Raw genomic sequence first — 25,862 nt, 5'->3', positions numbered from 1 at the left:
AAATTTTGGAAATATATTACACCAGTAATAAATTTCCTTTCAGAGATTCAACCAACTTTAAGTAATCCTGATAACTCATTGTTTTGCAAATTATTTCAAAGTAATTTAATATTAAAATTATTTAATTTCAAACCATTTTTCTTATTATTTCATATAAATTTTAATCAAATTTTCATAAGAAAATTTTTAAACAATTTATTTCAATAAATAAGCTAAAATATTATTTCAGAATCTTGACTGAATGAAAAAATTTTGAAAATGCATACATTTTATTTACATTTAAGATATTTTTTTTAATTAACTTTTATCTAGAAAAATAAACAATATGTTTATTTAAGAAACAGTAAAAATATCATCAATAATTAAAATTTATAATAGAAAGTTTTTAAATTTTAATTAAATATTTAAAATAATCTAAATTTTTTCTTTTTACAATAACAACTATTTATTTTTTAAAAAGAGTAATTCTATCTCTGTGTGTATCCTAAATATATTTAGGCATTTGACCTAAAATCACCACAAGTATAGGAAATACATGCTCTCTAATAGTCAACTAATGGCATTTTGCAATTATTTGACTTTTCTACTTATAATGGAATAGATTATATTTGTGTACAAAGTGAATAAGATGTACTACTTTTTGAAGCAATAAATATCTTTAATAATGACTCTTCATTAGATTGGTCTAAAAGCTTTATACAGTTTCAAGCAGATACTAGCTATTATATATGCATTGTATAATTTAGTTAAGAGCTTTTAATTTTCAAATCAGCAGGTATTTTTTAAAGATATTTTTAAATTTTATTTAGTTACATTTTTTATAAGAAAATTGGATCGATAGTAGTGGTAAAACTTAAACCGGAGTTTTATATAAGCAATAATAAGCCATATGCTATCTTTTTAACTAGTATAATGCAATATCAAGAGCCACTGACAAAATATACATTTTAATAGGAGCAAATAACTATGCTATTATAATCCTGAATGAAAAATCTAGCTGCTAAGAATTTATAATCTAAAATATGGATACAAACAATTACTTTGTAAGCTTCCTTTCTTCTGAGACTAAACTCATGCTTATTCTATAGAACTATAGTGCATATTAAAATAATTTATCTTATAAATTATTCAACATAACTTCAAACATAAATGGAGATAGTTAAATTAGCGAAATAGTAAGCTTTTAGTAAAATACTCAAATGATATTTAATTAAATATTAGGAGATAATGTTTTTTATGCCAATTATTACATATCTAATTACATTTTCAAATAAGATTTGAATCTGCTAACAATCAAGTAATACTTTTTAAATTCATATTTTTATAGTATCCATATTGTGGATAGAGATATTGTTATTACTACTGATGAGAACAACATTTCTTCAATAATCTTGAATGATAAATAAAGCTTTAAAATAGATAAATAAACTCTTTGCAAGACATAAAACATGCCAAATTATCATAATGGAATTGATGCTTCAAATATTTTTGATTCTTAAGGAAAAAAATATGCATTGCAAGGATTTCAAGAAAGCTATTAATTGAGAGATATGAGAAATGGAGATATAATTTTGAGCACTAATTACATTTTATATTTCCCTTTACAAAATAAACTAAAAAATAGATTATATCTATTTTAGCTTGGAGGAATTTTGATAATAGATTTTTCTAAAGACCCTTAGAATGAATCAGAGTTTATAACTTAAGTAGTTATGCCAAGATCATTTTCAAATGGTATTCCCTTTTTTGACACCGATGAAAATTTTTACGTCTACAACTTCGATGATCTAAATTGGAAATCTGTTCTTGCATTCACATCAAATGGATAAATTATAAAAGAAATACCTGTCAGGTTAGATCTAACATATGTAAATAATAATAATAATTTAGCAAGATATAATTTTTAATTTTAACTATATAAAATATATAAAAGAGCTAGGCCTATAGATTTTTTTATGAAGCTAAAAAAATTGTATGTCTTGTTGATTAAGCAGATGCGATACTATCTTACTTTGACTTCATAAATTTGACAACTTTTGACAGCATGCTTTTTAATGGTCAATAAGCAGAAAATATTCTGTATGCTTATTAAATTAATGATGAAAATATAATATGCATAACAGCAAATCATATGTTTATTATAGATTTTTTAGGTAAGATAATTAAATAAACATAATATACAATTTAATCTATCTCATAGTTTATCTACTATTAAAACAAGCAATTGATTGTAATCTTTCAATAGAATTAAATACATTTTATAGATAATAACTTAAATTCCTTATAAGTATAATACTCTACATATGGAAAGGTTATTTACTAAATTGTTTATGGCGACTTTATTTTAGCTTCATATGATATAAACAAGATTCAAATTATACATTATCCTTCTTCTTCTGAGACAACTATATAATGCTCCGACCTAGTTCGTTAAATAATAACATTTTATGATTAACTTCATGTAAATTTAGAAATTTAAAAAATAAAATTAACTAAACTTCCAAAAAATAATTCATTATTCTCTCTTCAAAAAAAAATTTTGTATTACCAAAAAAAAAGAAAAAATAAGATCAGTTTTTATTTATTTTTCAGAAATAGAATCTTTAGTCTATTATATAGTCATTCAGTAAAATAAAATTAAAAAAAATCAATTAAAATAATTTTTGAATGACTTATTTAATGAGAAAAAATGTATTTTTTGAATTTTATTTCTGTTAATTTGAGTATATTTTTAATAAATTGAAATTTACGATTTAATTGATTTTTAATTTTTTGTTTAAAAGTTATTTAATTATTAATAAAAGTTTGGATTCATTTAAGGATTAATTTTGAAGGTTTATTCTTTATCCTAAAATTAAATTAAATAAGTATTTTAGATATAATAACCTTCTATATCATGCTAATAGTAAAGTATTTAATATTTTAGTGGTAGTTACTTAAACTATGAAAACATTTATCTAGATTAAGATAATTCTGGTATCTGCAACATTTTTGGTAATCTAGGATTAAGCAGGTAATAATTTTTAATTATAAACTAATATTATTTTTAAATCATTAATATCTTTAGTTCTTAGGTTCAAATGAAAGTACCTGGATAAATGTATCTTGATTATATATCACTTTCAAAAATAAACTACATCAACTTAGTCTCTTTTATTGATACTTCTGTAGATATAATATATCTTGTTTTAAGGGATTCATAAAATAATATGTTTTTAGGCTCAATTTTATATAGATCACAGCTAAATGTAAGTTTTTATAAATTAAAATAGTTTTAAAAGAATAAAATAATATTAAAAATAGATTAATATAATAGCATAAATAAACTAACCAACTCTCACAAATATTCAAGGTATTTAATCTTATGAAAACTATTAAGCAATATATTATGATAATGGTTTCATAATTTATAAGAATGAGTCCATATTATAAATTATTGATAACATACCTTCTTAAATTAATCAGTTTATTATTGATTTCTAAGAAGATACTTTAGTAATATCAAATTCATTCTGCTAATGGTTTATATTTTAGTTTTCAACTGGTAAGCTTATGTATGAAATGCCTCAAGATTCAGCTTATGATCCTACTCTAAAATGTACCTCATCTTTTGATAGAGTTAACAAAAATATTCTGTTGAAATAAACTACATAAATAACAAGCTTTTCATATAGTAAAAATGAAACTAATTGGTTTTTAACAACTAGTATATTAGGAAATTATCGTATGGTAGGTTTGTATAGTTTGGATTAGTTAAATTTGTTTTATGTAATAACAAATCCGTGTATTGCTGTAGTATATACTGCACCATCATTCAACAAGTTTGCTTACTTTGCTGTAATTTTCTAAACTATAACGTTCGTAAGATAATTCTATGATAGCTATAATTAAAGAATTATTTTATGCAATTAAGATTATATGCAATGCTAGATCTATAGTTCAGAATTCAAACTTATTAAAACATTAGCATTCATAAATGTAAGTTTAATTTTTAACAATATTATTAAAATTATTAAATACCTTAAATTCTCACATATAAAATTTAAAATAAATAAAATAATTGTTTAATTTTTTTTTAAATGAATGCTAAGTTATTTTGCAAAATTCTTTTAAGATTACTAAAGAATTAATGAGAAATTATGGTATTAATAAATTAAATTTATCTTGTTTTAAAAAATACAAAAATATCTCAATATTTATTCTTTTTATAATTCTTTATCTATTCAGTTTATTTATTTTAATATTATACATTTGATAAAACTAGAATATAGATATAGATCAACTTTCTTATTATGAACACCCAATCAATGCTATTGTTGCACCTAACCAAAAGTTATTAATTTAAATAATGTATCTTGACGATTAATATACAACTCCGACTACTCAGGTTAAATCAATAGATATCTCTTAGTACTCTTAAAACTTTTCATAATATAACTAGTAAACTAAATTTACTATTATTGAAGATTTTTAAAAGGATATACTTATTATAGTATTTACAGATAATGTGTTCTTTATTTAAATATCATAAACTTAAATAATTCATTATCTCAACTTTTAAGAAAATCTAAGCTAATCCTAAGCTGACGGATAAATTAGATCTATAAGTCTTGATAAACAAAGTAATATACTTACATGTATCACATAAGAAAACATCATAATTTATGATTATTCTTCAATTACTTTCTATGATTATTAGAATTTTTATTTAGGTCCTCAAAATGCAGATTTAATTAGTTACATTGCATAAACATCGAACTAAAATGATAATTTAATTGTGTTTGCAAGAGAATTCAATTATAATTTAATTTCTTTTTACTAAGTCTCTTTGTAAAAGTAAACTATGACACCATTTTTAAGTTTAGATGTAACTCAAGACTAAGATTTATAATTTACATTAAAAGGAGGACCACTTGGACGCATATTAAATATAAATGATGGTATTAAGTATAATTATAGAATTATACAAATTTTGAAATAAACTACAAATGATTTGTCGTAATATATAATTATTTAACATCATATTTTAAGGTATTGCGTATACCAACTTAACAATTCAAATATTAATCTCATTAAAATATATTATTTTTAATCTATTAATTACCAATATTACACTTTACTAGAGGAATTAAACTTCTTCCCTATTCTGCTACTTTAAAGCACTATTGCTTCTACTATATATCTATAAATTATAGACAATGAAAGTAATATTATAAGTTTAGTTTCTAGTTAATTCTATTAACTTATTAACGATTGCAATATTCGTAACTAAACTATATATTGCTTTGACTAACAAGGAATGAATTTAATAACAATTAACATTTAAGACCCAAATAACTTCAAGTTTACATAGATAAGTTAGTTAGATCAATAATTAACCAATTAAAATATAATATTTGGTAAAAATATCATTTAAAATACTACAAATCTACCATTAGTGTTTTATTGCAGTAGTATTGTTTTTAGTTGGAATCCTATCCTAAATAAATTATCTAAATTGTAAATGGCAAATAATATTTAATCATTAAAAGTTGGTAGCTAATACATTTTATTAGAACTTTATTAGACATTTGATTTAAAGTTAGTAGCTATTGATCAAGATGGTATGCTAGTAAATTCACTTTATAACTTGAAATAGCCTGCTTAAAAGCTGAGAGACTTATCTTCTTCAAGCCAAATTCCTCTCTTTTATAATAAAAAATACGAAGAGTCAAAGATAACTGAATAAATATCATAGTTTTTAGTCTTACAAACTTTTGGATAGGCAAACATTTATTCTTTAATAGATTTTTCTCTTTATCTAACAATAAGGTCTTTTAATATTACAGCAATTTAGTAAATTTAAATATTATCAAAATAAATTATGCTTTTAGCTTCAAAAGCAGAAATTGATGTGTACTACTTTTCTAAAAATAACTATAATCTACTATAATCATTTTAAGTTAGTTTACCAATTATTGGTTATGCTATTTTAAATACTGTATAGTAGTTAAATACATATCAGTTGTCAATGGTTATCAGCTCAAATTATGACATTAGATTGTTATAATACACTTTAACTACAAATTAAAATGTAGATTCTTCAATATATGCTTCAGATTAATAGTGTGTATTAAAATTCAGTGACTATATTTAAGACTTATCCCTACTTCAATATTCTGTAAAGATGTAAGCTATTTAGGATTAATTTGTATCAAAAAACTATGCCAATATTTAAGTTTTGGAGATATATTTTATACCACAAACAAGTCTCTATTTAAGATAAGATATTTTTTAAACACTAAAATCATCTAATTTTACCTTAAGGCTATATTCAGATTAGTAAAATTCACTTGTCTATCTAATAAATTAAAATTATAATAATATCAACAACATTTTTAATGCAAGCATAGCTAATTTAGAAATTTTGAATATGAGGCTCACAATTCCTTAGTAACCATAAAATAAGCAATTAATTACCCCGATTGTAATTGATATTAATAGTAGCTAAAACATTTTAAGCATAAGTTTGGCAAATACAATTATTGATTTGGATAGCTAAGTATGTATTATATATTAAAATATGAATGAGCTTATTTTTTCAAATTCAGATTTTATCACTTCATAACATTTGATTAATAGCAGTGCACAGAATAGCTGCATGATTTTAATCAAAAATATCAACTTTGTTTATTTAGACAGACTTACATTTAAAAACTTTACCACTTAAAATAAATATCCATATTTGAAATATTTAATTGCATTTGATAGCATCTAAACTCTAAGCATATCAAATATTGTTATTTAAAATTCAAATCTACAAGTAAGCAGTATATTTAACTTTTAAAATATTGGAAATTTAACAATAAATAATATTTTAGTGAACACCACTAAGTCAAGTGGTTCTATAATCTCTTCCTCTAATATCAATAATTTTTTTATCTAAAGTCTGTAAATTTATAACTCTTAATTTGAAGGAAAATCTTACTCTTTAATATAAATTATGGGATCTTTAATAAACAATTTATAAAATCTTACAGTTACAAATAGTACAGGACCTTCTTTTGTTTAAGTTTAAGAATAATTTTATAATAAAGTAATAATCATAGTTTCATAAGTTACAGTTTCTAAATTGTAAGTTATAGATAGTGAATTCAAAGATCAATAAAACCCATCAATCTACATATCAAGCTTAAATATAAATGTAGAAATTATGAGCATTTAAAATGGAATATTTAATAGCGATATAATTTAATTTTATTCAAACATAATAAAAGTTTAAAACTTAATAGTAAATAAAAACTAGATATATGGCTCACTATTTTTGTTAAATAGCTTTTAACATAAAAACTTAGGCTCTGAATTAGACGCTTTAAGTTGTTAGATATAACATAGTTAATTTAATGATAATAGTCTATAAAATGGTTAAGTGATTTATATTTTTTAGCATAGCAAAGTTATTTTGAGTGACTTAATAATTAATATGAATTATCTCGAAGAAACTTTTTATGGAACAGTATCGTTTGATACAACAAATAATATAATAATTAATAATACCCTTATTTCTAAGAACAATGTTTAAAAGGGTTGTGGTGGAGGAATATATATTAGTAATAGTTAAGTTTATCTTAATAATTGTACAATTTCCTTTAATTATGCAGTAATCGGAGGTGGAATCAGATACTAAGGAATGAATTCTTCATTAATTTATAGAGATAACAAGTATAAATATCGCCATCTTGATATTTAATAATCTTAAATTTTTAATAACAAGGCTCTTTTGTTTGGCTAATAAATTACCTCTTATCCAAAATCAATAAAATTTCAAATGAATTATACTTAAATGTTATCTTAATTGGTATCTGGAAATACTTTGAGTTAACCTCTTATATTTTATTTGGTTGATGAATTTGAAGAAGTAGTAAATTACCCCTTAAATATTGAAACTAATAAAATTCATGAATATATAATTAAAGAATTTTAAGGATATGATATTCTTATTGTAAACTAAGATGAGTCGAAAATGCACATTTAAGGTGGAATTTAAATTTATAATAATTATATCACTTTTTAGCCATAAATAACATCCAATCCTTCTAGCACTTAGTTTTTATAAATTTAACTTTCTTCAAAGGTACCAATTTATGATTTTTAATAAAACTATTTCATATTAAGCTCAGTAGAAAGTAATATTTAATTAAACTTTTTGCCATGCTAAGTTGGGTAAATTCCTAAGTAAGAATTTAATCTCATTTAATGTTATGAATGTCCATAAGGTAAAAATAATATTTGCTAAAAATTTTTTCTAAAATCCAATAATAATTATATGCTTCATTTTAAAAATCATTTTTTATAAGATCGATTACATAAACATTTAAAAAGATTAAAACTATAAAAATAAATAAAAAAAATATTTTAGGATTTTTAATACTATAAAAAAAAATAGGAACGTATTCTTTTATAAGCAGCTTTTCTGATTCATAGACTAATTAATGCAGCCGTTGTCCTGAATAAGCTAGTTATTGTGAAAAAGATATAATAGTTCTATAAGATGGATACTGGAGATTAAATCCACAGTCGAGCAAGGTATTTGCATGTTCTAATCCTTCTAACTGCATATAAGCATAAAATTAGTAGAATTATAACTTTTCTACCCAAATGCATTAAGGTAAATGCTTAAAATTTAATAATATTAAATTATAATAATTTTATTATAGAATAATTTGAAAAATCAATTTGCAGAGTTGGTCATATAGGAGCATTATGTGAAAGTTGTGACATTAATAATTAATTATGGGGAGATTAATATTCTAAAAGCGATAATCTTAGCTGTATGAAATGCAAAGATAATGATATAGATATTATTTCTTATTTCCTTCTATATTTAGCAATGTTGTGCTATTTATCATTCTGTTTTAGGAAAATATAAAGATTCACTACTCAAAAATGCCTTTTTTTGTATATCAAGCGATTAAATTTTATTTGTATTGGCAAATCATCAGAGTCTGATTAGAATACAGTTGCTACTAAGATATTAATCAATTATGCTCAAATTATTACTATCATATTCTAATTTACAAATTTTTCTTATTATATCAAATAAGTAATTGGTATTTTTGGAGACTCCTCATCGGATTCAATGTAATTTATTTTTTTTAGAAATTCATCAAAATTATAAATCAAAAATTTTTAAAATTTACTTTATTTTTGGAATTAAAATAAAAAAATAAATTTTTTTTACCCCTTTTAAAAAATAAATATTATTATATTAATTTAAAGGATGTCAATAGATTGTATTTTGATTAATTCTTTAGAAATAGGAAATATATTAACAAGGAGATCAATTTTAAGGATATTGATTCCTTTAACTTTCTTATTTATATTTGCTTTAGGTATATTTTTACTAAAATGCAAATTTAATTATTACAGATTGTATATCTATGATATAAAGTGCTCATTTATCTTCTTATGGCTTTTCTTTTCTCCAAGCCTTATTAATTATTTTGTCTAATAACTTAGCTGTGTTTAAATTGGTGATTATTCTTATGTTTTAACAGATAAATAATATTTCTGCTTTGGAGATGACCATTAATAAAATATATTTTTTATTTTGATTCCTTCATTAGTGTTACTCTATTTGCTTTTACCTTTATTTTTCCTTTTTAAGCTAAAACAAAAAAGAACTAGCCTTACAAAAATTGAAAATATAAAAGTTTATGGCATTTTATTTTATGAGTATAGATAAGAAAAATACTACTGGGAAATAATAAAGACTACTTAAAAATCTTTAATTTATCTTTGCACCTTTTTTGATAATATTGGATATAAAGCTATAGTTTCTTTATCAGTATTATTTATTTATGGTTTAGCATCATTCTTTAGTAAACCATATAGCAATATTTAATTAAATAATCTAGATTTAATGGCTTCAGTTCTATAATTTAATTCTATTGTCTTAGCAATAATAATCAATCTTATGGGAAATACAGTTTGGGAGAGTATTTTTACTATAATTATTTTCTTCTTCAACTTTTTGTTTATTGTAAGAATTTTATTGAAAGTAATTTTGAGAGAAATACCTTTAGATCCTCAATAAAGAAATTTGTTTCATTTGCTGCTAATTAAAATAAAAAATGTATTTCCTAAATTTTTAACATCATAAATAATCATATAAAGCTCCAATCAATTATAAGTAATGAAAAGATGGAGCAAGCTTTAAAAAGAAGTATTTAAATATATTAAACTTAAGAAAAGAAATTCCAGTAAACAACGAAATAATGATTAAGCTGATGAAATTATTGAAGAACAAGAATAAAATAAAAATTTAATTATATAGATGAATTAATAAACATCTCTATACGGTTTAAGCAGCTCTTTTTAAAAATGTCAAAACATTTCAGAAATTAATCTTCAAAGTAAGAAAATAAATTTTTTTTAATATTAAATTTTTTAAAACTAAAAAGGTAAAATAAGTAGAAGAAAATCAAGTGAGAGAAATAATTTAAAAATAGAGAAATTCTAACTCATTAAAACGGATGATGAATTTATAAGTATAAATTGATTTAATCATTAAATTTTTGTTCATTTATTTAATAAAAAAGATTACTTTGATGAAAACAGTATCGCAAGGTCTCCAATGAGTTTATTTACTAAAAGATAATCTAAAAACATTAATGTATTTGAGTCTCAATAAACTCAAGATAATTGAGAGCTTTTTTCTTAATAAAAGCTAAACGCATGATTTATATATATATATATATATATTATTTAGTAATTTTATATTGGGATTAAGTATATATTAATTTAATTGTATTTGACTCTTTATACTTCTATATTTTTGTATGAGATATTTGATAAATTTATTAATAAATTATATTATACTGTAACTTCTAACTAATTATTTCTAAAATTTATTCTCTCCATATTTTATAAAATTTAAAAAATAAAATACATTACAAAACTATTAAAACATTTTTATTTTTTACATAATTGCCCTCCTTTTTAAATCTTAAATATTCCTTTGCGCGCACATTCATTTTACAAATTTAATTTATTTCATAAATACAAATAAAGTAATAAAAATAAAAGAAATGTTTTATTTACTTTTCAAAATTAATGAATATGTGCTGTTTAGCAGCAATAGCCATTTTTTTAAATGCTATATTTCTAATCTAAATAATTTTATTAGCTATCAGAAAATCAAAAGTAAAATTAATGCTTTATAAATGTAACTTTGCTGTATTTTTAAATAATTTATTACTTATTGTAAGCTTAAGATCACTTTTTTATGAAAGAAAAACGTTTTTATTTAATGAACTTATAGAATGAATGATATAAAAATATAAAGTAGAGAATTAAAGCAGCTAAAAATAAATTTATATTTTATTTGAAAAAGTAAATCGGCTGATCAAAAAGAAGATTAGGAACACCTATTTATTAATAGGCAAACGTATATATGACTAAGAATTAAAACACTTATTTATTGCTAAATAGATAATAAATGATAACTTGATTAAGAAGAAAATAATTAAATTCAATAATGGAAAATTAAAGCAGTAAAAATAAATTTATATTTTATTAGAAAAAGTAAACCCGCTGATCAAAAAGAAGATTAGGAACATCTATTTATTAATAGACAAGCTTATGACTAGGAATTAAAACACATATATATTGCTAAATAAATAATAAATGATAACTTGATTATAAGAAAATAATTAAATAAAATAGATATAAATTAAAGTGAGTGAAAATATGAATTTGATATTCTTCTTTTTGTATATTAGCTTAGTTGCTTGTGAAGGTATATTACAAATGGAAATGCTTGGTGATGGTAACACTCCAAATAAATCAAAAAAAATTACATTATAACTTGGAACTCCACCTGTTACATAGTAAATATTAGTCTTGTTTGAATAGTCAGGCTCTTCAGATCTTGGATAGTTTATTATAGACTCTAGCATATAAGTAAACGATCCAGAGTACTATGATAATTAGATAAAACCTTATGACCTCACGTTGTATAATATGCACACTAGTTCTACAGCTTAAATTGGATAGAACTATTAATCTAATATTGTTTATGGAGGATAATTTGTTGGAAATATTGTTTAAGATGTTATGAAGATTGGAGATAAATAATTTTAATACTCATTTCCTTGTGTTGTAAATGATCCTTCTAGGTTACCATTCTAGTTTTTAAACGGGGTAACACTCTTTAATAGAAAGGATAATAATTATTTTGATTACATGAAGGAGCAAGACATAATTTAAAGTAGTGATTACTTGCTGTAAAAATCCTAACATCAAAATTAAAAAATAGATATAGTTTACGACTTAGACAGAAGTAATAACCTAATTTTTAGCTCTCCCGAAGATTCTTTGGTAGGTGACAGCTCATTTAATATCAAAATATATGGAGTTTATGCAAATAACTAAGATATTACGGATTAATTAAAACTCAGGATAGTCAATTTTGATCCTATTGAGTTATCTCAAAATTAATTATACATCCCTAAAGAGATATACTCAAAGTATTTTTAGAAAGTGTAAAGATAGGATTTAACAAATTGTGAAAATTGCTAGTGTTAAACAGTTAAATCTTTGCCTACCTTCAAGTTTATTTCACAAGAATATATATTTGAAATTACCCCAAATATGTATACTAACTATTAAACATACTAAACATCTGATGGAAAGATATAAGGTAAATGTTAAATTAACATAATAAATTATAGAAATTACAATTTTGTTTCTTAATTAATAAAATATGCAAATGCCAAAATATTATTTTCAAAAGAAAATAATTCTCTTAGGTTTAATGGAATTAAAACAGTTAAACACATGAATTTGAAAGCCCTTATTATTTTATTCTCTTCCTTTAACTCAATAGGTTTTACATTATTAGTGTTTACTGCTTTTTAATTCATTCAAAAATAAAAATAATTGAAAGGAGAAGTATCTATCATTTATAATCCTAAATATAAAACACTATGAAATTAAATAATAAATAATCTTTTTATTTTTATATTAATTATATTTGTTTTTATACTTAAAACTTTCTAATCATTTCATCTAATTTATTATTTTAAAAGCTTTTACTACCTATACATATGTATAACAGGAAAAAATCGAAAATAATATTTATAAGAACCAATTAATCATAAAAAATATTAATTTAATAAAAAAAAGATAGATTTATAAAAACAAAAAAGCAAAAACAGAAAGAAAAATAAAATTGCAAAAGCTTTATAAAAATGGGCTACTCTGAGTTCATACATAATTTAAATAAATTGGGCATAGAATAAGTATTTAAACAAAAATAATTAAAAGTATTAATACGATTTTTGTGAGTATTAAATAAATCGAATAGAATTCAGCCAAAAAGCTTTGATTTCAAAGCTATGTAGTTTTAGATAAAATAATATATTCAAATAATTAATTTAGCTCTCAAATAATTTTATACTGTATTTGCTCATAAGATGTTGAGTAGCTTTATTGGGCAGGTGTTGATCTTTCTATTTATAGTTGCAAACATTTTTTATGTGTTGAATGTTCTTAAAGTTGGGAGAGGTAAGGACTGCATTTTTGTCTCATTTGCAAAGTAACATTATGCTTAAAATTTAGGCTTAAATAAATTTTAATGAGCCAGACGATTGCAGATAACTAAGAAACTTCTTATATTCTTGAATATAAAGAAACTGAAGTATAAATTTTGAACAGATAGATAAAAAATGACTAATATAGTGGTAATTAGTGTAATTAATGTGAAAAATTTATATGTTATATGTGCTGTGATGCTTCTACATAATTTTATTCTAAATGTATAAATACCTATGAGATAGAGAAAGATGCGCTAAGTTAAAATGAATATATTACTTTTTGCTAAAGGTGTGACTTAGAAAGGATTGGTGTTTAGCTTTCAATATCTAATTAGGTAGTATGTTCAAGCTTAAGAAAAGATTTTGAAGGAGCCCTAACAGAGTTAGAAGCAAAAAACAATAGAAAATTGCTTACCTTGAAGATAAATATAAATAAAATGTATTTAGAATACATATGTAGGGCTGGCAGAAACTCAACAGCTTTAGAGATCATATGATAAAGTAACATCAAATTTATGCCTAAAAAAGTAACTGGTTAATTTTATTTGTGAAAAATGCTTTACATTTGTTTGCAACAAATATGAAGACATGATTGACCAAAAAGTATCTTGTAAAATCGTTTCTAAAGCAACAAAATATTTAACTATTTTGAATTACATAATGTCATATACTTTTTATTTTTTAATAGTGATTAAGGCTTTAAAATAATTTTACTTAAATTAATTTCAATAAAATATAAAAAGAACAATCAAAAATATTTTCAAAAGTTTTAATTGTTACTTAATCATAAATAAAATTTAATTTTATATATTTAAATAATTAAATAAAATTTTAATTTACTATGTATGTTTAATTATCAATAAGATTTTTGCTTTTTTTGTTTTATCTATTCTTTTAGTAAAAAATCCAATTTTTGAGAAGAAATACTGTTTTATTAAACTAGGCTTAATTAATGAGAATATGTAGTATTCATATCTACAATTTTACAATTTCATTAATAAAAATAGTAAAAAGCTTAAAATTATAATTGCTTTTCAATTCCAAAATATTTTTTTTGCTTTTACTAAAAAAGGTTTAAATTAACATTTTTTAATTTTGTTTTACAAAAATAAACTAATTAGATAAAATATACTTTTTGTTAATAATTTTAAATATTGAATTTGATATATCTAAAAGTTATATTAATATAATAGTATTAAGCTGTTTGAATTTTTTTATTTTGATGTAAGTTATTAGCTTACATAATAATTTAGAAGATTTAAAGAATTTAGAAGAATTAAAAGATAATTTTTAATTCTTTTCAATGTGGTTGTTACTTTTAAATTAAGTAATTTATGTTTATACAATACTTTTCTTTCAACCAATCTTAAATAAAAAAGATAAAATATAACCTATTAATTTATTTTATTAAGACATTAAGGATCTGATCAATACTATTTTAAGTATTTTAAGATTTCTAAAAGTTTTAAAATTAAAAAATAGATATTTATTTCTATTTTATTTTTTTAGAAGAATCTTAATTTGTATTAATTATTGATCTATTTTATTAGATCAGAGAAAAAATTGAAGGAATGAAATATCTATGCTAACAATACATTTAAAGAGCAAAAAAATAATATCTTTTATATTTTTTTGACATTTATTATAAAATATTCCTTATATTTAATAATTATTTAATTATTTTAACATAAATTATTTTTTTTTATCAAAAGCGTATTAAATAATAAAAAATTAGTCTTAGCTTTTTAATCGATAAGCATGCAAATAATATTATTACTGCAGGATAACACAACATTACTTTCCATGCTAAACAAAGAGAACATAGTAAGGGATTTTTGACTAATGGTTTGGTTTTAAACAGTCATTATTCATTACTACTGATAAATTCTCTGCTAAAAGGTTCACTGTTATTGTTTTTGATGTATATAGAGGAAAAAATTCTAAAAACAGTGGTAGAATAGGCTATTTAATATGAAGGATCTAGCTTAGGTTAGTTTTATTTCAAGTGTGGAGTTTAAACAAGTCACTTACTATCTATCACAGTAGATAAGGTTGCTGCGTAGGGATTTAATGTTTTAGTATCTGGTATCATTAAAGGAGCTGTGCTAAAAATGGAGAAGTATGACAATATATAATTATTTATGATAAATTTAATTTGTATTTTATTTAAATGTTTAATAGTGAGCTAGTTATTATTATTAAGATTTAGTCTGGAGTGGTGCAGTTTCAGATATGAAAGGACTACCAATCACTTAAAAAATAAATTAAGATTCATTAAAGTAGCTATTTTAGGATTTTGTTTAGGTGGGACTCTCATTTTTTTTTTAAAGGATGTTTGGTCTTTAGAGCAGATGCTCTTTTCTATTTTATTCCTGACTAAACAAAATACCAAATAAAGAATATAAAGGTTCCTGCTTAAAGTCATATAAGCGTGTAACATTAGATTAAAGGAATACCTAATCTAAAATGGTTAAAAAATTAGAAAATGAAGCAAAGAAAGCTGAAGTAGATTTAAATATAATGAAATCAACAAATAAATAATTAATATTTTTTAGTTATTGCAAATATTAAATTTTTATAACTATCTAAAAAGCATTTAGAATGGAGCTGAGCATGTATTAATAAAATAATATTCAAGTCATTACTACTCAGAAGTACTTAAAAAACTCTTTGAGAAGTTAGTAATTTCTTTAAAAATAAATTAAAATGAAGCTTATTATATTAGTAAACAAAATATTTATTTGTTGATGTATATTGTATTTTTACAATGTTGATTTTTTCGAATTAGAAAAATTTTCATTTAGACAGAGCTTTTTAAAAAACTTCAAAAAATTTAATAATATACATAATGTGCTTGGAATTCTTATATTATAAAATATTTATACATTCAAATATCATTGATTATTTAGTTTTTTTCTTTAAGGTGTTAACCAAAACAGCTAAAATACTAGATCGTCTTTTTGTATTTATATTTAAATATACATAAATTATCAAGAAAAAAGAAGATTATTCTTTCAGAAAATTATGATTATCAGCAAATTTATTTAATTTAAATTTGCATTAATAATAGACTATAGGTGGATGGGGTTAAAAAAGCTCGATCAGCCTATCAAAAAGTAATTAGCATTATAGCTATATAACTAGTAAGCTCATTTTTTCTTTAACTTTTTAAAAAAATGAATTTTAATATTTTTAAAGGCTTCAACATTTTGCCATCATTCTACTTTAAATTTATATGCTGATAAATATTTAAAAATCTATTTCAAAAAATTATTTTATTTTATAATTTTAAGCAAATATTTATTTTGTTAATCTAGGCTAATAATTTTAGTGTTGCTATTTTAAAATAGTCTTTTGAAACAAAAAGAAAAATCACTTTCAAATAGAAGTTAATAGTTCAAAATAACCTTCAAATTTTATTTCTTCATCTGATTTTATCTTTTTATGTTTCCCCATTTAATCTTATAAAATAAAATTTAAAACTGTAAAAAATTACCTTCAAAAATAAAAAAATAATTCAAAAAGTAATAAATAATAAATTATCAATTATCTTAAAAAAATGAATAGGACAAAAATTACATTTGAAAAGAATGAACTAAAAACACTTTAATTCTTCAATAATTAAGACCTAATTTTATTGGAAAATTATTTTTTAATATTAAGACTTAAAATCTCAATAAAAAATACATAAATATTACTAATATCATTGCCTCTAAATGAATTTCATACGATATATAATAAATTTTTTGAAAACCAAAAAAAAATAAATTAAATACACTAACTCATATGATGATATGCCCTTTGGATTTGGGGTACCTTAAATATAATTAATTATAATCATAAAATTTATACGAATTGATCATCATTTTAAATAATTTATTAGGTGTTTGTAAATATGATTATTTAATGAAAACTTAAATATAGATTTGATCAATTTAACAAGAACTTTTTAAAATGATTAAAAATTTTACAATAAATTTACTGAATTTAAATATATAATATATATCAATAAAGAATCAATTTATTTTTTAGTTTTTTCTTTTTATAATATTATTAAAAATAATTTTAAAAAAAAGAGCATATTTTTGGATTTAAACATGATTGTAAAAGTGACGAGAAATAAGCTTATTTCTTTCAAAAATTTATGAATGTTACTTATTATTTAATTTCTAATTATATTTGTAATCAAAATTGGGGTTTAAAATTCAACCAACTAATCAACTGAAATATAAAAATTGTAATTATATCTAGATTAACCTGGAAACTTTACATGATTTACTTCATTATCTTTATAATTAAATTTTATTATTTTCTTCAATTTTAACCATAATGATACCATTTTATTTTAAATTCTCCATGCCATATAATATTAAAAAACCAACTTTTAATAATTATTTTATTTTGTTTAGAGTTTTTGATCATAAAGATTAACTTAAAAAGTAATTTTTAACAAGATTTTTGCATTTATGTTGTTTCAAAAAAGTTATGAATAAAGAAAAATATGAATAAAAAAATATAATAATTTAAATTGACCAAATATTTTGAATTAAATTATTTATCGGATTACATATCGAGAACAATTTTCTATTATCTAAATATTTATACTAATTTAATAGCTTTTCTAGGCTAATTATTTTACTTTTACATTTTTTCAAATTTTTGAAACAAAATGAAAAATCAATTAATAACGATATTTTAAAATAACATCTATTTTTCTTTCTCCTTCTAAATTTCTTTTTTAAATTCTCTTGCTTAATAAAATTCAGTAGAATACAAACAATAGAGATTATGGCCAATAATCAAATGATAATAGATAAAAAAAAAGTTAAAATGAAGGAGATAATAAAATAGTAATATTTTTAAAAAATGAATGACAGATAAAAATAATTTACTTACTTTTACTAAAATTAATGTAAATAATATATTCTATTTTTCTAATAAATACATATTGTTACATTTTTTGTAATTATTATATTAACAGATATAATTGATGACTCAGATTAGAAATAGAAGCTTATCTAACTAGCAACAAATTAATTTATGTTACAAAATTTAAAAAAGAGTGATTACTTATTTATTTTTTGGTTAGTAAAGAAAATTAAAGATTAATTATTATTCTTTTTGTGATAAATTCAAATGTTAATATATTTTCTAAACATTTACCAATAATACTAAAACTCTCTTCTGTTTTCTTTTAAAAATATATGTTGTTTTAAATATTTTATTCATACCATAAAGTTAATAAAATAATATTTTATACAAAAACTTATAAAAAAATTAAAAATATTTTTAATTAGCAGCTGAAAAAAATTAACTGCTTTGTATTGATCTTAATGAATGAAGATTTATGTTATATAATAGGGTTGCTAAAATAATTTTAAAAAAATAAGACTATACATACTTTAGCAATAAAATAAACGAGTATATTTTTAAAAAAGGAAATTTGTATTTGCATTTTAAATACTAATAATTTAATATTCAAACACATAATGAATGACCTTTAAATTTAACAATCAATGTAAATTTTTTTATTTATTTAAATCAACCAACGAAAATTCATAGAATTGTAAAAAGAAATTCATTATGATAAATTCTTAACATTTAAATAAAAAGGCTTAATTTTATGTTCAATTTGCATCTATTATTACTTAAATTCAACAAAAGAAGTTTTCTGTTTAAATAAACTGCATTTAATTTATTTGCTTAACATTTTCTGTTTAAAAAATAATAAATTAATTAAATAATTATAAATAATAAATTGACAAAACTTTAAACTGTGAAAAAATAATAATGATAAAGTAAATGAAACTTAAATTGCTAATAATTACCTTGAGCTTGATGTTTTCAAATGAATAAGCCTGCCCTTAAGGATAAGGATTTGACCCTTACTAAAATCTATGTTTTAAGTGCTCTTAAAATTGCTAAAGTTGCTAATTAGGATTGAACCCTTCTTCTAACTTATATTCAGAATAATATTAAACTTGCTAGCAATGCTCAACTGCTTTTTATCTAAGCGAAGATTATGAAAGCTGTCTAAGCGAATGCTAATATTATTTTGACCCATTACAAAACTAGTGCTAATAGTGCTAATTAGAGGGATGTCTTCTGTGCACTACTTAAAATACTTGCAAAGTATGTAAAGAAAACTTTTAACTAACAGATGGAATATGCATCTCTGATTGTTTAGGCTAGTCGAAATTCCTAATTTAAAATAGCCAGTGTACCTTTTAATGCGGATTAGGACAAACAAAAAATGACCAGTTTTCAACATGCTAAATAATAAACAAATGCCCTATATAATAATCTGAAAGCAATTATTGTCATACATACTAAGTAATATAAACGTAGACTATTTTATCAATTGAAAAATATATTGATAACAACTAATAAGAAATAATGGTCACTTACGATAATATAGGAAATATCAAGTTTTGGAGATATATTACACCAGTGATAAATTTCCTTTCAGAGATTAAACCAACTTTAAGTAATCCTAATAACTCATTGTTTTGTAAATTATCTCAAAGTAATTTAATTTTAAAATTTGATTAAAAATACTTAATTTCTAATTATATCTTCATTTTACTTCATATAAATTCTTCTTCGTAAATATTTAAAATAATATTATCAAAAGTAATTTTTTTAATTATTTACTTCAATTAATCAAGCTAAAATGTTATTTCGGAAGATTACCGAAAGAAAAAAATTGTGACTTAAAATATTTTTACATAAAAAATATTTTTTTTTATTAAATTTTATTTTGAAAAATAAATCTCACTTTGAAATTATTAATCAATAATTTTCTTTTCTAAAAAGAAAGAGTAAAAATATCATTAATTAGTAAAATTAATAAATAGAGACTACTTAAATTATCATAAAAAATTTATTTAAAATAAAAAAAATTTTTTCTTTTTACAATTTAAACTATTTATTTTATAAAAGAGTAATTCTATCTCTGTATGTACCCTAAATATATTTAGGCATTTGACCTAAAATCACCACAAATATAGGAAATACATGCTCTATAATAGTCATCTAAAGGTACACTGTCTTTTTTTGACTTTGCTTCTTATAATGGAATGGATTATATTTGCATAAAAAGTGAATAAAATGTACTACTTTTTAAAGTAATAAATATTTTTAATAATAACTCTTCTTTGGATTGGTCTCAAAACTATATACAGTTCCAAGCAGATAGTAGCTACTATATATGCATTGTATAATTTAGTTAAGAGATTTTAATATACAAATCAGCAGGTATTTTTAAAGATATTTTTAAAATTTATTTAATAATGTTTTTTATCAGAAAAATGGATCGATAGCAGTGGTAAAACTTAAATTGGAGTTTTATATAAGCAATAATTACCTATATGCTATCTTTATAACAAGTATAATGCAATATCTAGAGCCACTTAAAAAATATACATCTTAACTGGAGCAAATAACTATGCTATTCTAATCCTGAATGAAAAATCTGTTTAAAGCTGTTAAGAATTTATCATCTAAAATATGGATACAAACAATTACTTGGTAAGCTTTCTTTCTTCTGAGACTAAACTCATGCTTATTTTACAGAATTAAAAAGTTTCTTATAATAATTTATCTTATAAATTATTCAACATTACTTCAAACACAAATGGCAATAATTCTATTAGCGAAGTAGTAAGTTTTAAGTAAAATACTCAAATGATATTTAATTAAATATTAGGAGATACAGTATTTTATGCCAATTTTTACAAATCTAATTACATTTTCAAATAAGATTTAAATCTTCTAACAATCAAGCAATACTATTTCAATTCATTTTTTTATAGTATGCGTATTGTAGATAAAGATATTGTTATTACTACTGATGAAAATAATATTGCTTCAGTAATCTTGAATGATAACTAAAGCTATAAAATAGATAAATAAACTATTTGCAAGAAATAAAGCTATCCAAATTAACATGAAGGATCCTTTAGTTCAAATACTTATGATTCTTAAGGAAAAAAATATGCCTTGCAAGGATTTCAATTAACCTATCAATTGAGAGACATGAGAAATGGAGATATAATTTTGAACACTAATTTCATTTAATTATATTAACCTTTACAAAATAAATTAAAAAATAGAGTATATCTTTTTTAGTTTGGAGGAATTTTAATAATAGACTTTAGTAAAGACCCTTAAAATGAATCAGAGTTTATAACTTAAGTAGCTATGCCAAGAGCATTTTCAAATGGTATTCCCTTTTTTGATAGCGATGAAAATTTTTATGTCTACAATTTCGACGACATAAATTGGAAATCAGTTGTAGCATATACATCAAATGGATAAATTATAAAAGAAATACCTGCCAGGTTAGATCTAACATATGTAAATAATTAGCAATAAATATTATTTTTAACTTTTAACTAAATAAAAGAGTTAGGTTTATAGATTTTTTGATTAAGTTAAAAAAATTGTATGTCTCGTAGATTAAATGGATGCAACACTTTCTTACTTTGACTTCATAAATTTGACAACTTATGATTTTAAGCTTTTTAATGGTCAATAAGCAGAAAATATTCTTTATGCTTATTAAATTAACGATGCAAATATAATATGCATAACAACAAATAATATGTTTATTATAGATTTTTTAGGTAACATAATTAAATAAATAAAATATACAATTTAATCTACCTCATAATTTATCTACTATCAAAACAAGCAATTGATTGTAATTTTTTAATAGAATTAAATAAATTTTATAGATAATAACTTAAATTCCTTGTAAGTTTAATACTCTGCCTATGGAAAGGTTATTTACTAAATTGTTTATGGTGATTTTATTTTAGCTTCATATGATTTAAACAAGATCTAAATTATACACTATCCATCATCTTCTGAGTCAATTATATAATGCTCTTAGTCAGTTAGCTAAATAATAACATTTTATGATTAAATACATGTAAAATTTAAAATTTAATTCAAAAAGTTAATATAGACTTCCAAAAAAATATTTTATAATTTTCTCTTCAAAAAATGAAAAAATAAGAGCAATTTTTTATTTTTTTTTCATATATTTAATTAAACTAATATAATAATTAAAAAACGTCACTTTTAAATAAAATAAAGTTTTTCTAAATTAATTAAAACAATTTTTAGAAAAATAGTTATAAAGTAATCTTAATGAAAGACAAAAACTGTTTTTTTTAAATTCTGTTTCTAAATAAATTTACTTTATTTTTAACAATTTGAAAAAAGTTATGATATAATTGACTTTTAAATTTTTAATTTAAAATTAATTTAATTATTAATAATAGTTTGGATTCCTTTAAGGATTAAATTTGAAGGTTTATTCTTTATCTTAAAATCAAATTAAATAAGTATTTTAGATATACTTACCTTTTCTATCATGTTAATAGTAAACTATTTAATATTTCTCTGATAGCTACTTAGACGAAAAGGCCCTACTTCTAGATTAAGATAATTCTGGAATCTGCAACATTTATGGTAATGAAGGATATAACAAGTAATAATTTTTATTTATAAATTAATCTTATTATTAAATAATTAATATCTTTAGTTCTTAGGTTCAAATGAAAGTACCTGGATAAATGTATCTTGATTATATATCACTTTCAAAGCTAAATTTTATCAATTTAGCCTCTTTTATTGATATATCTCTAGATATAATATATCTTGTTTTAAGGGATTCATAAAATAATATGTTTTTATGTTCAACTTTATATAAATCGCAGCTAAAAGTAAGTTTTTATAAATTAAAATAGTTATTAAAGAATAAAATATTTTAAAATAGATTAATATTATAGCATAAATTAACTAACCAACTCTTACAAATGTTCAAGGTATTTTATCATATGGAAACTATTAAACAATATATTATGATAATGGTTTTATAATTTATAAGAATGAGTCTATACTTTAAATGATTGATAATATACCTTCTTAAATTAATCAGTTTATAGTTGATTTCTAAGAAGATACTTTAGTTATATCAAATTCATTCTGCTAATGGTTCATTTTTTAGTTTTCTACTGGTTAATTTATGTATGAAATGCCTCAAGATCCAAATTATGATCCTATTCTAAAATGTACCTCATCTTTTGATAGAGTTAACAAAAATATTTTGTTGAAATAAACTACATAAATAACAAGCTTTTCATACAGCTAAAATAAAACTAATTGGTTTTTAACAACTAAAACATTAGGAAATTCTCGTATGGTAAGCTTATATAGTTTGGATTAGTTAAACTTGTTTTATTTAGTAACAAATCCATGTATCGCTGTAGTATATACTGCACCATCTTTTAAAAAATTTAATTACTTTGCTATAGTATTCTAAACTGTAACATTTGTTAAATAATTCTATGATAGCTATAATTAAAGAATTATTTTATGTAATTAAGATTATATGCAATGTTAGATCTATAGTTCTTAATTCAAACTTATTAAAACTATAGCATTCATAAATGTAAGTTTATTTTTAACTATTTTACTTAAATATTTAAATACCTTAAATTCTCACATATTATGTTTACACTAACTAAATAATTATTCAGCTTTAATTTTTTTGTTAATGCTAAGTTTATTTGCAAAATGCTTTAAAGATTAATACAGTATAAATGAGAAATTATGGTATTAATAAGTTAAATATAATTTTTCTTATTTTTAAAAAACACAAATATAAATATCTCTTTTTTATTATTTATGCCATTTTTTATTCTTCTAATTAAACATTAAAAATTTTATAAAACTAGAATATTGATATCGATCAACTTTCTTATTACGACTACCCATTAAATTTAATTGTAGCACCTAACTAAAAGTTATTAATTTAAATAATGTATCTTGACGATTAATATACAACTTCGGCTTCTCAGGTTAGATCAATAGACATCTCTTAGTACTCCTAAACCTTTTCATAATATAACTAGTAAACTAAATTTACTATTATTGAAGATTTTTAAAAGGATATACTTATTATAGTATTTGCAGATAATGTGTTCTTTATTTAAATTTCATAAACTTAAATAATTCATTATCTCAACTTTTAAGAAAATCTAAGCTAATCCTAAGATGGCGGATAAATTATATCTATAAGCCTTGATAAACAAAGCAATATACTTACATGCATCACATAAGAAAATATCATAATTTATGATTACTCTTCAATTACTTTCTATGATTATTAGAATTTTTATTTAGGTCCTCAAAATGCAGATTTAATTAGTTATATCCCATAAGCAATGAACTAAAACGATAATTTAACTGTATTTGCAAGAGAATTCAATTACAATTAAATTTCTTTTTATTAAATCTCTTTGTAAAATTAAACAATAACACCATCTTTAAGCTTCGATGTGACTCTAGACTAAGATTTATAATTTACATTAAAAGGAGGACCACTTGGACAAATATCAAATATAAATAATAGCACTAAGTATAATTATAGAATTATACAAATTTTAAAATAAGCTACAAATGATACGTAATAATATATGATTATTTAACATCATATATTAAGGTACTGCATATATTAGTGTAATAATTAAAATATTAATCTCCTTAAAACATATTATTTTTAATCAATTAATTACTAATATTACACTTTACTAGAAGAATTAAGCTTCTTCCCTGTTCTGCTACTTTAAAACACAATAACTTCTACTTTATATCTATAAATTATAGACTATGAAAGTATGATGATAAGTTTAATTTCTAGTTAATTTAAATAACTAATTAATGATTGCAATATACGTAATTAAACTGTATATTGCTTTGACCAATAAGGTATGAATTTAATAACAATTAACATTTAAGACCCAAATAGCTTCAAGTTTACATAGATAAGTTAGTTAGATGTATAATTAACCAATTAAAACATAACATTTGGTAAAAATATTATTTAAAGTACTACAAATCTACCATTAGTATTTTATTGCAATAATATTGTTTTTTGTTGGAATCCTAGTCTAAATAAATTATCTAAATTATAAATGGCAAATAATATTTAATAATTAAAAGTTGGGAGCTAATACATTTTGTTAGAACTCCAATAGACATTTGATTTAAAATTAGTAGCTATTGATAATAATGGTGTGTTAGTAAATTTACTTTATAACTTGAAATTACCTGCTTAAAAGCTGAGAGACTTGTCTTCTTCTAACCAAATTCCTCTCTTTTACAATAAAAAATATGAAGAGTCAAAGATATCGGAATAAATTTCATAGTTTTTGGTCTTGCAAACATTTGGACAGGCAAACATTTATTCTTTAATTGATTTTTCACTTTATC

The 25,862-nt window shown here is 21.4% G+C and overlaps 5 protein-coding genes across 5 annotated transcripts; all 5 read left to right on the top strand. All coding sequences in view use genetic code 6, as the record gives it.

Moving 5' to 3' along the window:
* Positions 1–4,348: 4,348 nt before the first annotated feature.
* TTHERM_00615940 (dienelactone hydrolase family protein) lies at positions 4,349–10,687 on the top strand (the record flags this gene model as incomplete). Its single annotated transcript, XM_001024664.3, has 3 exons — positions 4,349–10,394; positions 10,443–10,529; positions 10,581–10,687. 3 exons carry the CDS (start codon positions 4,349–4,351, stop codon positions 10,685–10,687), a joined length of 6,240 nt encoding a protein of 2,079 aa, XP_001024664.3.
* A 1,043-nt stretch (positions 10,688–11,730) lies between these two features.
* On the top strand, positions 11,731–12,823 carry TTHERM_00615930 (eukaryotic aspartyl protease; the record flags this gene model as incomplete). Its single annotated transcript, XM_001024663.2, has 2 exons — positions 11,731–12,682; positions 12,792–12,823. The coding sequence occupies 2 exons, from the start codon at positions 11,731–11,733 to the stop codon at positions 12,821–12,823; spliced, it is 984 nt and encodes a 327-aa protein (XP_001024663.2).
* A 596-nt stretch (positions 12,824–13,419) lies between these two features.
* On the top strand, positions 13,420–14,320 carry TTHERM_00615910 (hypothetical protein). Its single transcript, XM_001024661.2, has one exon. It carries the CDS (start codon positions 13,619–13,621, stop codon positions 14,072–14,074), a length of 456 nt encoding a protein of 151 aa, XP_001024661.1. The 5' UTR covers positions 13,420–13,618; the 3' UTR covers positions 14,075–14,320.
* Positions 14,321–15,548: 1,228 nt separating this feature from the next.
* TTHERM_000615909 (transmembrane protein, putative) lies at positions 15,549–16,066 on the top strand (the record flags this gene model as incomplete). Its single annotated transcript, XM_012800173.1, has 2 exons — positions 15,549–15,696; positions 15,759–16,066. 2 exons carry the CDS (start codon positions 15,549–15,551, stop codon positions 16,064–16,066), a joined length of 456 nt encoding a protein of 151 aa, XP_012655627.1.
* A 3,313-nt stretch (positions 16,067–19,379) lies between these two features.
* TTHERM_00615890 (hypothetical protein) lies at positions 19,380–25,263 on the top strand (the record flags this gene model as incomplete). The annotated part of the gene is made up of 12 exons (XM_001024659.2): positions 19,380–20,103; positions 20,520–20,834; positions 20,884–21,250; positions 21,392–21,935; positions 21,985–22,204; positions 22,316–22,512; positions 22,868–23,076; positions 23,131–23,311; positions 23,365–23,965; positions 24,029–24,039; positions 24,326–25,056; positions 25,185–25,263. 12 exons carry the CDS (start codon positions 19,380–19,382, stop codon positions 25,261–25,263), a joined length of 4,179 nt encoding a protein of 1,392 aa, XP_001024659.2.
* Between the last annotated feature and the right edge of the window lie 599 nt (positions 25,264–25,862).

This window comes from Tetrahymena thermophila, assembly GCF_000189635.1.
Source record: "Tetrahymena thermophila SB210 genomic scaffold scf_8254378, whole genome shotgun sequence".
Classification (NCBI taxonomy): domain Eukaryota; phylum Ciliophora; class Oligohymenophorea; order Hymenostomatida; family Tetrahymenidae; genus Tetrahymena; species Tetrahymena thermophila.
This window is presented reverse-complemented; position numbering and strand designations above follow the sequence as displayed.